The 12,929-nt window shown below is 43.5% G+C and overlaps 1 protein-coding gene across 1 annotated transcript in view; it reads right to left on the reverse strand.

The window, feature by feature from the left end:
- Positions 1-8,629, reverse strand: part of P2RX3 (purinergic receptor P2X 3) — a 107,360-nt gene extending 98,731 nt beyond the window's left edge. The window contains exon 1 of the mRNA XM_018568623.1: positions 8,511-8,629. Coding sequence (XP_018424125.1) covers positions 8,511-8,629 — 119 coding nt within the window. The remainder of the gene's footprint in view (positions 1-8,510) is intronic.
- Positions 8,630-12,929: the final 4,300 nt, after the last annotated feature.

Here is a 12,929-nt window from a genome sequence, read left to right on the forward strand (position 1 = left end):
CCCTTAAGAAACCTGTTACCTTTACTGAATTTCAATCGACATACGGGATCCCGAGAAAAGATTTCCTCCACTTTATGCAGTCAATAGCGCACATTAAAAAATTGAACCCTAACATCTCTCAACTGCTATCTACAACACCAATGGATCTCATTCTCACACCCCACACAAACTCAATCTCGTCTCTATACCCACACATTCGACAGGCTGCTTTACCCCCTCTTTCCACTTCTAATTTAGTTAAATGGGAACGGGATATTGGGGTGGAGGGGACAGTGGACAAAATACTACAGGGCTACTCCTCACTCTGCAAGGTAGTGATTAACGAACAATGGAGAGAAACACAGTTTAAAATTATGCACAGAGCCTACTACGCTTTCCAAATTAAGTTTAAACAAACCCGAAACGTTACAAATCTAGATCACTGCCCCAAATGTAATTTGCAGGCCGCCTCCTTATTTCACTGTTTATGGGAATGCAAATGGATTCAAACCTTCTGGGATGAAGTGGCACACTACATCATGGTGGTGACTGGTTGCACATTGCTTCCGGAGACCCTTCTGTTTTTGTTTAACTACTGGGACTTCTCAGCGAACAACCCCACCAATTTCAGACGCTCCGTTAAGCAGTGGATAAGCATTTCTTTACTGGTAGCTCGGAGATGTATCTTGCGAGAATGGCTGTCACCTCTCCCTCCAACAATTAAGAGACTACAGGAAGATCTATTGAACCTTTTCCATCTAGACAGATTAGATGCTACCCTTAACCTGCAGAATGAGAAAGGGGTAACCATATTTTATGACAGATGGTCACCTTTCATGAATGTGACCTTTTCCCCCTCTGAAAGGGAGCATCTGCTCTCCCCCTTTGAGTTCTCCACTTGTCGACTGCTTGACAAAATTGCAACAGTCACTTAGATAACTATCAAGGGAAATCTTTATCTTTTAGTTCTGACACATGATAATGGGACTTCATGGCCGCGGGGACTACCTCGAGGATTTGCTGGAGTTGTCACTTACATGTATGTACCAAGGTGATCTAATTAGTCTAATTAGTCTAATTATACTGACTAGAGTTGAGGAAGGAAAAGCTGTGATTTGTAACACAATCTTTGCATACAATGTAGAGCATGTTCTTCGTTGGATTGTTGCTTTTGTTTTTGTTTTCATTTATGTTCTGGTTTTCTTTATAGCATTAGCGTGGGCTGCCGCTCATATCACTATATCTCCTCAGGGTTTCCTATGACAACCCTCACCTCCTGGTCTCACCAGGACCCGTTCAATACTCTTTTGTATGGCTTCTTCATACCTCTGTACCAGTTCGTAATCAATGTACAGCCCATACTTATAGATATCTGATAAAATGTGACAAATGCATGTTTGTAATATTTTGTAACAATGTAACTTTTGTAAGATTTCATTACAAAATCAATAAAATGTTTTTTTTAAAAAAAAAAGAACACCAATTGCGGAATGGTAAAGTAAATAAAAAATAAATACATTTTCAGGTTAATCAGATACTAGGCCGCTCTTAAAATTTGGCAATTTAAAAGGATGTCACAACTGCGGTATTAGTGGGAATAGAGCGACATCTAGTGGACAGGTAATCACAACACCTAATTAAATACCTGATTAATGATTAAATTACACCTTCCAACCAGATGTTAGCAAACACCTTAGAACTACACCCTGTAGGATAGTCCATAGATAAGACGATTTTGGACATAAAAGGGGATGGGGACATCTGAGAGCGAGGTCTGAAGGAGGAATCCACACAGGAGAGAGGGAGACCCACAATTCTATTTCGTACCTGGTTCACCATCTCGGTGCTGTCGGTAAACTATGAAATTTTTAGACATGTTCAATTCGTTTCTTTCCAAATTGAAATTCGTACGAATTTCTGTAAATTTGGACATTCGGATGCATCCGTATTTCCGAATTACAGAAATAACGAATCTGAACGAATCTGAATGTTTGATAACGAAATTCGGATACATCCGAATTTCATTTGGAAACTAAACAGAACAAGCGGGAGAGCTGTCATTTACCACTCTCTGGCTTCTTTGCACTTATATCTCAAATGAAAACAAAGTAACACAATATTGTTACAAAATGTAAATAATGAAGGAAGCTGAGAGATGTGTGTTATTCTCTAACAGCTTCTACTTCTTTAAGGACACTTCCACCCCCAATGTAAAGAATCTGACAGCTGTCACAGAATACCCAAAAGTTTTTGACTGTTCACAGAAATAATAATATTTTTTTTAAAACAGCATGGGGTCTCCCCCCCCCCCTCCCCCAATTCATACCAGACCCTGGTAGGAATTTGAAGGGTGATCCCCAATGCCAAAATAAGTTTGAAAAAAATGGGGTTCCCCCTAAAATTCCATACCAGCCTGGCAGGGCAGGAGAGGGGGGGGGAGCGAGCGCCCCACCTCCCTTCACCATACGAGGCCACATGCCCTCGGCATTGAGAGGGTGCTTTTCCAGGGGGCACTAAAATATTTACTATCACCAGTTTCTGAATGGGTAGAAGCCTCTGTAGTAAGTGCTCCTCCCTATTGAGAAACTCATAAATGAACAGGAAGCACTTCGTGCTCATTCATAACTGGGGACACATAGTACTATGTGTCCCTAGGTGTTTACAAACATTGGAGTGATCACCCAAGGAACCCTTCTGGTATAGGTTCATGGTTGCTAAAGCAACCTTGAGCTTATAGCAGAAGGGAGAAAGCCATCGACGTATGGCATACTGACATGGCCAGTTGGAAACAGTTGTGTTCTGCAGTATGCCATAGATCGGTGGCAGGGAAAGGGTTAAAACTAGCAGGCACTAGCAGGGGTAAATTTTGTTTGTATTATGTACACTGGCCTCTGCATTACACACTCCTGTCCCATGTACCCCATTACACACTCCTGACCCTTGCACTGCGTTAGACACGTCTGACTTCTGCACTTTCTGCGTTATACACTCCTGACCCCTGCACTACTTAATGCATTCTTAAAATAGTCCATATTCATTCTTTACCCCAAATTTATACGGTTTTCCAGAGTTGTATTTCCACAAGGATTTAATGCTTGGGACAGACAGACATCAGTCAGGCAGCTAGACATGGATATCCGTTTTTTGGAGATTACAATAGCCACAGGATCACTGGAAGGGTACATTGCAGCTGGCACAGACAGGTCTGGATCAGCTGGCACAGGAACAGACAGGGCTGCACAGGGGCGTAACCACCGCAAGGCAAACTAGATGTTTGGGCGGCACTTTTCAGGGGGCAGCAAAAAACGCAGACCAGAGCCTCACCTGCCATTACTGGGCATTTTCAGGAGTACTTGTGAAAATGCCCAGTTACTAAGCACTCATACCGGTGCTTAAAATTTTTAAACACAAGCGGCTGCCGTAATGTCCTGCGCTTGCTGGGGACCTCGCGGCAGCCTTCTGGAGACCTTGTGGCACTGCTTACAGCGCTGGCTGCAGATCTCCTTCCTGTAGTATCATGCCACCCACAAGACCATCCAGACCCCTGGAGCAACACAGAGGAGTTAGCTTCATATTATTCTGCATTGCTAAAATACACCACTGGGCTGGAGCAGCTGGCACAGGAACGGGCTGGACAGAGTTTGGAAAGCGGCAGCAAGACCAAAAAGGAAGTGAGGAGGAGTTTGTAAGCCACCCTTAACACAGACTAGGAATTCAATAAAAATTGACAGGATCTTCAGACAGATAGCAGTTACAGAAAATCTTCAGCCCACTCAAACAATTCCCCTTCAAGTAGGTAATATGCAATCTGACATGACCAGGAGAGTTCTCATTATTACACCAACTGCCATTATTTTTCCTAGACTTCTACTTTCAGAGGTAGTTATTAAGTTATTACTAAAAAGTTGATGTCGCCCGCAATGAAATTGCTTTCGACACCCCTGCCTTAAAGTGTTTTGAAGTCTCCCAGTCCCCAAACAGGATGCCTCATCCCCAATCCCTGCTGGGAGAAGCGTATGCATTGGAAGATGGTTAAAGTAGTGTTAAACTCTCAAGCATTTTTTAAATATTGAATCCAGATCAAACAAATACACATTGTCCAGCAGAGTAGCTACTTACATGTGTGCCCAAGCATTTCAAGTCATCATGTTTCTTGGAGAAGGGAGGAAGGAGAAGTGAGGAGCAGGTGGATGGGAGTGGCTTGCCTTGCTGTGGCTATGGGGTCTATTCACAAAAGGGTGAAGAGTTTGGAGAAAGCAGAAGAAGTGAACAATCTAGGCCAAAATAGCTGATTTGGAAAAAAAATCTTCAATTCAGCTCACTTTCCAGTTCAGCTATGTTGTCCTAGATTGTTCATTTCTCCTGCCTTCTCCAAACTCTTCACCCTTTTGTGAATATACCTGTATGTGTTTGTAGAGATACATACAGCTTATTAGCACACACGAGTGTGGCTCCACAGGACTCTGCAAAGGAAAGGATCCAACCTAATCACACCCCACCAGGCCAGGACGAGACCACCCAGGATCAGAGAAGAGCTGCCCTTCTAACTGGAGTAAATGGGAGGAATGGCCCCCAGAAGACTAATTTTATCTCAAAGCGAAGCTGCAAGAGACCATTAACCCAGGCGCAGAGGAAAGGAAACACCCTCAGCCCCAGCGTTCTCAGAAGGAGCACTAAGTGAAGTCATTAGGTAGCACCACACAAAGTCTGTACTTGCCCTAAGGCCTGGTTCACACTGAGCGTTTTGTAGAGCTTTTTCTGCCCTAAAAATGCTCCCAAAATATGCCCCACAAAATCCCATTAATTTCTATGGCCCTGTTCACATGTGAGCTTTTGTAGCAATAAGGCAATAAGTAAAATGCCTGTCGCCAGTACAAAAGTAAAAGTACATGAGCTTTGTTTTGGCATATTACAGCTCGTTTTGGCCCCATAGACTCAATAGGAAACGATTGAAAACGTGTGTTTGCTGCAGTTTTGCGCGAGTTTGTTTATTAACATGAATGAGCTAGAATCTACTCACAAAAACGCGCAACTTGATTTATGCGCATTAACCGCACGTAAAAACGTGCACCAGGAATGCGCAAAGACTCTGTAGCCTAGGTTGGAACCCAGCGGACATAATAATGACACAGGGGGACAAAATAATAATGACACGGGGGGGACATAATAATGACACCAGGGGACATAATAATAATGACACCAGGGGACATAATAATAATAATAATAATGACACCAGGGGACATGCTCAGGTGCCATTATTATTATTGTTGCTATTGTCACTATGTAGTGAAAGTGGTAGGTGGCGAATTATCCACACATTTACCATGAAAGGAGAATTATGAAAGAGTGAAATGCGATCTTCCCCCTAGTTACTTAAGCTGCCACAGGTTGGCTCTCTTGATCGAGAACTGAGCGATCACATACCGCTGATCACTCAGTTCCTGCACTCACTCTTCCTGCAGAGACCGGTGACTGTCAGTCACGGCTCCTCGCAGGAATACCCCCCTCCCCTCTCTGATCCTCCAACGCTGACTGGAGGGATGGATGGGGTGGACACAACCTCTAGAGAGGTAGAGTCAGCTGTCAATCAGGTGGTGGTGTGGATCTGGACAATATTTTTTGGATCCATCCCAGCTGCAGCGTGGCGCTGCTCTGTCAGCATATAGCGGGCAATATTGCATGGGGGGCGTGGTGGGGGGCCCAAGAAAATGTTTGCCCGAGGTCTAATCAATATTAAAGGCGGCCCTGGCTAGAACACCTGTGAAAGCTGAGAGGAAGGGCAGTGAGTGCAGCTCTCCTCTCACTGTCTACTCGACCCGGCGTGCAAGGTAGCCGGCGGCGGCGGGAGGGGGACGGGAACTTACCTGCCGCTCCTCTGCTCAGAGAGGCGGGCCGGGGCCCCCCCCCCCACCCCCCCCCCCACGCTGACAGGTGTGATCAGAGCTGCCGCGGCCATCTTGCAGCCAGTTGCTTTTTTCCGCTGAAAGTAACTCTGCCTAGCTTCAAAGGAAGAAGATTTCCCGGTCTGTGGTTTAGTTTTCCTTTGCTGGGGCAAAAGTGTGCTCTTTCTTCTGGTGACCAACTGCAGAGCAGTGACCAAGTGCCTGTGACCAAGTAACTGTGGGCAGCAGTAAGGGGGACAGGGTCAGTGCCTTGTGAGGAGCCAGCAGTATGTTCACCTCACAAGCAGGAGAAGTGTGTGGAAAGTGTGTGTGCTGTACACATTTGGTGTGGCACATAAGCAGCCAGGGCACATGCACAATGCCGTATGGGATGCACAAGAAGTGTTGCAGCCCTATCATTGAGGAGCTCAACACATTAAATATTGTTGCGGCCCTTGAGATACATGCAGCAGACTTGAGAAAAGTGTTGTTGCCCTTGAGAAGAAGTGTCTGCAGCACATGAATGTGTTATAGCTAACAAAGCTCCTTTTTAACCCACGAAAGGGGAGAACACAATAACACCTGCAGGTTCCATAAGAAGTGCACAGCCCTGGATCAGATCCACTGGTCTGGATGGTGTCTTCTGGCACATAGAATGTACAATACTAAAAGTGCCAAGGCAGGACTAGCAAGCACATACCAGACATCCTTCACCCTTCTGGTAGGCATACTTCAGGGACTTCAGGGACAGGATTCCACTAGATGCCCTAGACGTGTAAAGCACTGTGCAGCTAAAACAGTACACTCAGATGGGAATTTATCAAACCTGGAGCAGACAAAATCTGGAGCAGTTGCCCAGAGCAACCAATCAGCATCTCTCTTTCATTTTCAAATCTTAACTGAACAAACTGAAGAGAGAAGCTGATTGGTTGCCATACACAGCTGCTCCAGATTTTGTCTGCTCTAGTTTTGATAAATTCCCCCATCAGTGTCAGGAAAGTGCCAAAGCAGAGCCCAGTGCCAAAGCAGAGCACAGTGCCTGCAGGTAACATTGCAGGCCAGCCCTGCAACTTTTCCACAGTGCGGTCCAGGTACGGCCTCCAAAGCTATGTCAAGTACCAGACGATCAGGAAAACTGCAAAAGTGAGCACTCTTAGCTCTGCAGTATCAAATAAACTTGACTGAAGAAAAAAGTCTTGTCTAGTGACCATAATGTGGTTAGGGGAAATCATGCAAAGTGAGGGAAATTTGCCTCTTAGACTGTTGGCCACAGATCAGGTGTCTCCATTGGTAGAATTCCCCTTACCTCTTCTAAGGAGTAGACAACTCTAGAATCTCCCTAAAGGGGACACAAACAGCAATGACAATGTGACAGGGGTTCTAACCCTTTCCCATTCTATCCAGAACTAACAAAAATAAGTTTTGCCTAGAGATACACTTTAATACCACATATTCCAGTACTTGATAAGGTGACCAAGTCAGTCATCTTTAGTTTAATTATACACTAGCTACAAAATATAATAGGCCCAAATGTATGTACTGTGCTGTTATTATTACAAGTATTTACATATAGTGCCAACAATTTACATAGCATTTTATATATTGTACATTTACACTAGTCTCTACCCTCAAGTAGCTTACAATCTAAGGTCCCTACTTCACATGCATACACAGACCAATTCAGACAAGAACCAATTAACCTAACAGTATGTCTTTGGTGTGTGGGAGCAAACTCCATGCAGGTAGTGCGCTGCTTGATATTCAAACTGAGGACCCTAGTGCTGCCAGGCAGGAGTGCTAACCACTGCCTGTGCTAATAATGCACTTTAAGGTATTCCAGAGGGAAAAGCCATATTACTGACCAGAAAGGGTCTGCCTTAACATGGCTGGTCAGCTTATTATGTATGTAGAACCTGGTGTCCCCGATTTAAAATGGCTAGCTAGTTATGTGTTTCTATGTGTGGGATCATGCAGTGGGTTAATTAATAGTGTAATATCTCAGGTTTTTATAGATGCTGTGACATTATACCACCTATTTTCTTACATTTCAATAGTGAATTCCCAAGTTCCCAGGGTTTTACATCCACCAATTATGAAGGGCTCCCACTCTTTCTCTTGAATATTTATTTTATATCATTCAGAATGCAATACAAATAGTGGGAAGGCAGGATGGGTGGGGGCAAATCAAAACTCCAACATGGCTGGGAACAGAGCCAGCAATTACGGCAGGGGGATCTCGCCATCGTTGTCCTCAAGAGCTATTCAATGTAGGGTAATCAGCACACCAGACTACTTTGTAGCTGAAATATTAATTTTGGGTGTCTAACCTCTTTGTTAGGACACCTTCAGCTTTGATAAAGATTGAGATGAACAGAAGTACAATATGGCACGTGCATCAAATTTGTGTTAAATAGAAATGCAAAGCAAGAATCGTGTACCTTTTGGCACTTTAAATATATACAGGTCTATTTAATAGGTGCAAAGAGCAATAGAAAGATATGTATCATGCAGTAACCCAGAAGAACCATCCAGGTATCTCTCACCAATTGACTCATTTACAGCATTTTGCAATTCATCATTTTCCATCGTTATATAAAAAAACCTGAAAAAATCTATACAAATATAGTGTAAAACATAAACATTACTCACCATACAAAATAGGTTATAATTAGGAGCTGCACTGCTCTGTTGATGATTCCAATAGTCCAGCTTTTAACCACCACTGATTTGGTTGTTTCATAAGTAAAGAAGTCAGTGACAAAACCCATAGTTCTTTTACACCGAGCTTTTCTCCAATGCAAATTCTGCAAGTCTGCTTTTACCAGCTGTGTTTCTCTTGGAGATCAGTTTTTTGTTATATAGCTTCTGGAAAAGCCTTAATAACGGACACGTCTTTTAGAACCTTTGGAGCTTTAACAAAAGCAAAAGAGAATTCTCCAAGCTAATAATCATACATTATTAAAGCCTTAACTCAAAGCCTTTTTTTCTATAAAAGCTATACTGATCTATCCAGTCTTGCAGATTTTAAGAATAAAATAAAGTAGATCTTCTGTATCTATTTTTTTGTTCAAATAGATTGTGTTTACAGTTCCAATTTTTTGTTTTCTCTGCCCAAGCTGTTTCTAGGTAGTTTGAAATGCCCTGTCCCCTGAGTTGCCTATTCCTGTCTTTATTATCGTGTCCAAGTTTCTCTGATTGGATCTGTAAGTGAAGATGCTTCCACACTTCTCAGGCAGATGTAACCAGAGTTTGGGTCGAAATCCTCATCGGACTGTTAAAATGTTTCAATTTGCCAAACTCAATTACTACAGATGAAGTCAGAAGGAATGTAATAACATCAAGGAATAAAAAGACCTCCTTCCTTCTAGCAAGAGGCTGCAGGGAAAATAACACACTTAACAATGAGGAGAGAGGAAGAGCTACAAGAAAGTATTGAGCAAGAGATCCTTACTAATGCTTAGAGTCAATTATGATGGGCAGTGGAGATTTGTGGTAAAAACTATGGCTCTTTAATGGAATAAAAAAGGTTATGTTCAGGAATGTGGTGTTTACAACAGGAAGAGTATCCCCGATGACATAGGAGAATGGTCCTCCATTTGCAAATGTTTTCTTTACGAAGATAAACATGTTTATTATACAGATTGTAGTGGTAACTACTTTGCAATGGGGAACACAATCTGCAAATAAAATATTAGGAGCATTGCAAATGCTCATTACAGACCACACTTTTTTTCTTTTTAAAGGACCAGTAAATCTAGACCATAAGAGGCTTAGTTATCAAAAACAGACTTGGAGTCAGCTGGTGGCAAGAAATCTTCCTCTCTTCATATGCTAGGTTGATTAAGAAGCTGCCTCAATGAAAATGCTGATTGCCTGGCTATTGTGTTCATCCTCTGGAGAACAACCTTGAATTCTTACACAATGCTTTAGTTATGTGCGATTGATCACAAGATGGTTTTACATGCTACTTGTGTAGATTACTCCATAAAGAGTCATTTGTTGCATCCGTTTAGTGACCCTACTGCCAATATCCTCCAAAATTCTTTGTTTTTATTTGTTTATATTGAGAAATACCTATATCAAAACTAGGGATGCCCCAATGCCACTTTAAGACCAAGTACAAGTACTTTTCCTCAGGTACTTGCCAATACCATATACTAGGGTTGCACAGATACCAAGTACGAGTACATGTACCGATACTTTTGAGCTCCAAGACTAGACTAGAGAAAAATTCAAAAGTTAGGAGGCAGCTGTCATTTGTAAGGAGCACACGGAGCTCCTGGGATTTGTACATCTCTGTTTTAATGTACGATTTTGTTTTTATAAATAAAGGGATGCACAGATACCAGTTTTGCGAGTACGAGTACTTGCTGAGTACTTACAAGTAGGAGTACTGATACATATTTGTTTATTGTAATGGGACAGTTTTTCTAAAACAATACAGAGCAATGATTTCAGGACAGTGGTGGAGTGCAAGAGCCAGGTCCCAGCTGCAACCGCTGCAACCCTGGTAGTTCTCATGAAAATGCCAAGAATCGGAATTGGTACTCGAAAAGTATCTGTGCATCCCTACCATATACCGATACTTTTTCTTAAAGGGACATGTGAAATGTTTGCTAAAACAACACAGACTAATGATTTTAGGGCAGTTTCTCACCAGAGCACAATACACATGTCCTCCAGAGCACAATACACATGTCCCCCAGAGCACAATACACATGTCCCCCACAGCACAATACACATGTCCCCCACAGCAAAATACACATGTCCCCCAGAGCACAATACACATGTCCCCCAGTGCACAATACACATGTCCTCCAGAGCACAATACACATGTCCTCCAGAGCACAATACACATGTCCTCCAGAGCACAATACACATGTCCTCCAGAGCACAATACACATGTCCTCCAGAGCACAATACACATGTCCTCCAGAGCACAATACACATGTCCCCCAGAGCACAATACACATGTCCTCCAGAGCACAATACAGGTATAAGCCTTAAGAATCGGGGCATTTTCACGAGTACAAGTACTCGTGAAAATGCCCGGTATAGGCCCCGATACTGATACTAGTATCGGGACATCCCTAATCAAAACTGAAGCTCTGCATTGTGGATGCTGACATTAGCAGTCCTTAAGACCCTGATTTACTATCGCAAATACGCACACGTTTGGCGTGCGCACATACGGGCCGAAAACAGGCAACCATATTTACGAAGCAAACACGAGCATTCTGAAACGGCATCATGCCTAGAAGTTGTATAACTCTGTATTTATGTACACGTGTGTCGTATTGCATGCAACATTCAAATAGTGGTGTGGGGGGAATTTAAAAAGAGTGTTTAGCATGCAATCACATATGGGAGACTTACACCAACAATAGGAATACATTAGAGTTGTAATTCTTTAACCAAAAAGTTTTTTTTTAAAACACACTGACCTTAGTAAAAGCACATTTTAGAAAACTACCTGACAGAGCACTGAAGTGTGGAGTTCTTGAAAAGCTAAAACACTTCTTAAACACGATCATGCCGCGGTATCATGATTTCATAGTAAATAGCGTAAACATGTGCATCAAATGCATACGCTTAAGCGGCGTGTACATGCATATCCTCAGGTTTTTGGTACACAGTTTAATAAAGTACAATATTTATGAACGTAAACAGTTGTTTTATGTCAGCAATATTTTCATATTCCTGATGTTCTTTTTACCACTTTTAATGGTCTATATTGTATTGTTTGTACAAAATACAACTGGCTTTACAATAAAGGGAAAACAATAAAAATGTACTTCACAATTTTTATTTTTAGGTATCACAATGATTTATACACAAATGAAATATTACACATCTGCATTCTCCCATAGGAGCACATGATCACGTTTCTACATAGGGCAGGTTTACAACATCACCATCCAATTCATGCACAGCATTGCACAGCACACATGCCATATGACAACAGTGTGGGAAATTCTTTATTCAGCCATCCATTCAAATGGCAGGTGCAGCCCCTGATCCCTCACATCCTTAGTATGTACAGTGGCTTGGGTCACTCCAGCAACATGCCATGAACGCACAACACACCTGCCATGTGATGGTGCAGGAAGGGTTGCCACCTGTCCGGTATTCACCAGGACAGTCCGGTTTTAAGGCCAGCTGAGCCCCGGACACCAGTGGCGTAGCCAGAGCTACAGTCGCCCGGGCAGAACAAACTTTTTTGCACCCCCACCCCCAATTGTCTTAGTTATGAACATTCGTCTAAGCGCCCTTCTTGGAGTCGTCAGGCCTTAAGCAATAGAGGGCTACAAATCCCAGCAATACATTATACAGAAATGCAGAAGAATACCATTCAACCTACCTATAGGCATCAGATCCCCCTTCAGGTATCAGACCCCCATACATGCAGCAGTCGAATTCAACCTGCCAGTTATTTAATGTGGCCCTTGCGTTTCTAAAAAATGAAAATGAAGCCAGGAGGTGTAAATAGGTGCCGGGGTTCACAAGAAGGCTGCCGAAGTCCCCAGCAAGGTCCCTGCAGCCTTCCTGTGTATTGCGGCACCGTTAACAGTGCCAGCCGAATATGTTCTCCTCCTTCTCTGGATCCACACCACCCGTTTCCACCGACTGGCCAAGCAGGACCCCTGGTGAGACTGCACAGCCCACCTGAGAGTCCACACAGCCCACCATAGAACTTGCACAGCCACCTGAGAGTCCACACAGCCCACCATAGAACCTGCACATCCACCCAAAAGTCTGGACAGCCACCCAAAAGTCTGCACAGCCCACCACAGACCCTGCAATACCTACCATAGACCTCGCACAGCCACCTGAGAGTCCGCACAGCCCACCATAGACCTTGCACAGCCATCTGAGAGTCCGCACAGCCCCCCATAGACCTCGCACAGCCCACCCGAGAGTCTGTGCAGCCCACCCGAGAGTCTGTGCAGCTCACCACAGACCCAGCACAACCTACCATAGACCTCGCACAGCCACCCGAGAGTCTGCACAGCCCACCACAGACCAAGCACAACCTACCATAGACCTCGCACAGCCACCTGAGAGTCC

Source organism: Nanorana parkeri, unplaced genomic scaffold, assembly GCF_000935625.1.
Source record: "Nanorana parkeri isolate BGI_ZX_2015 unplaced genomic scaffold, ASM93562v1 scaffold1220, whole genome shotgun sequence".
In the NCBI taxonomy this organism is placed as follows: Eukaryota; Metazoa; Chordata; class Amphibia; order Anura; family Dicroglossidae; genus Nanorana; species Nanorana parkeri.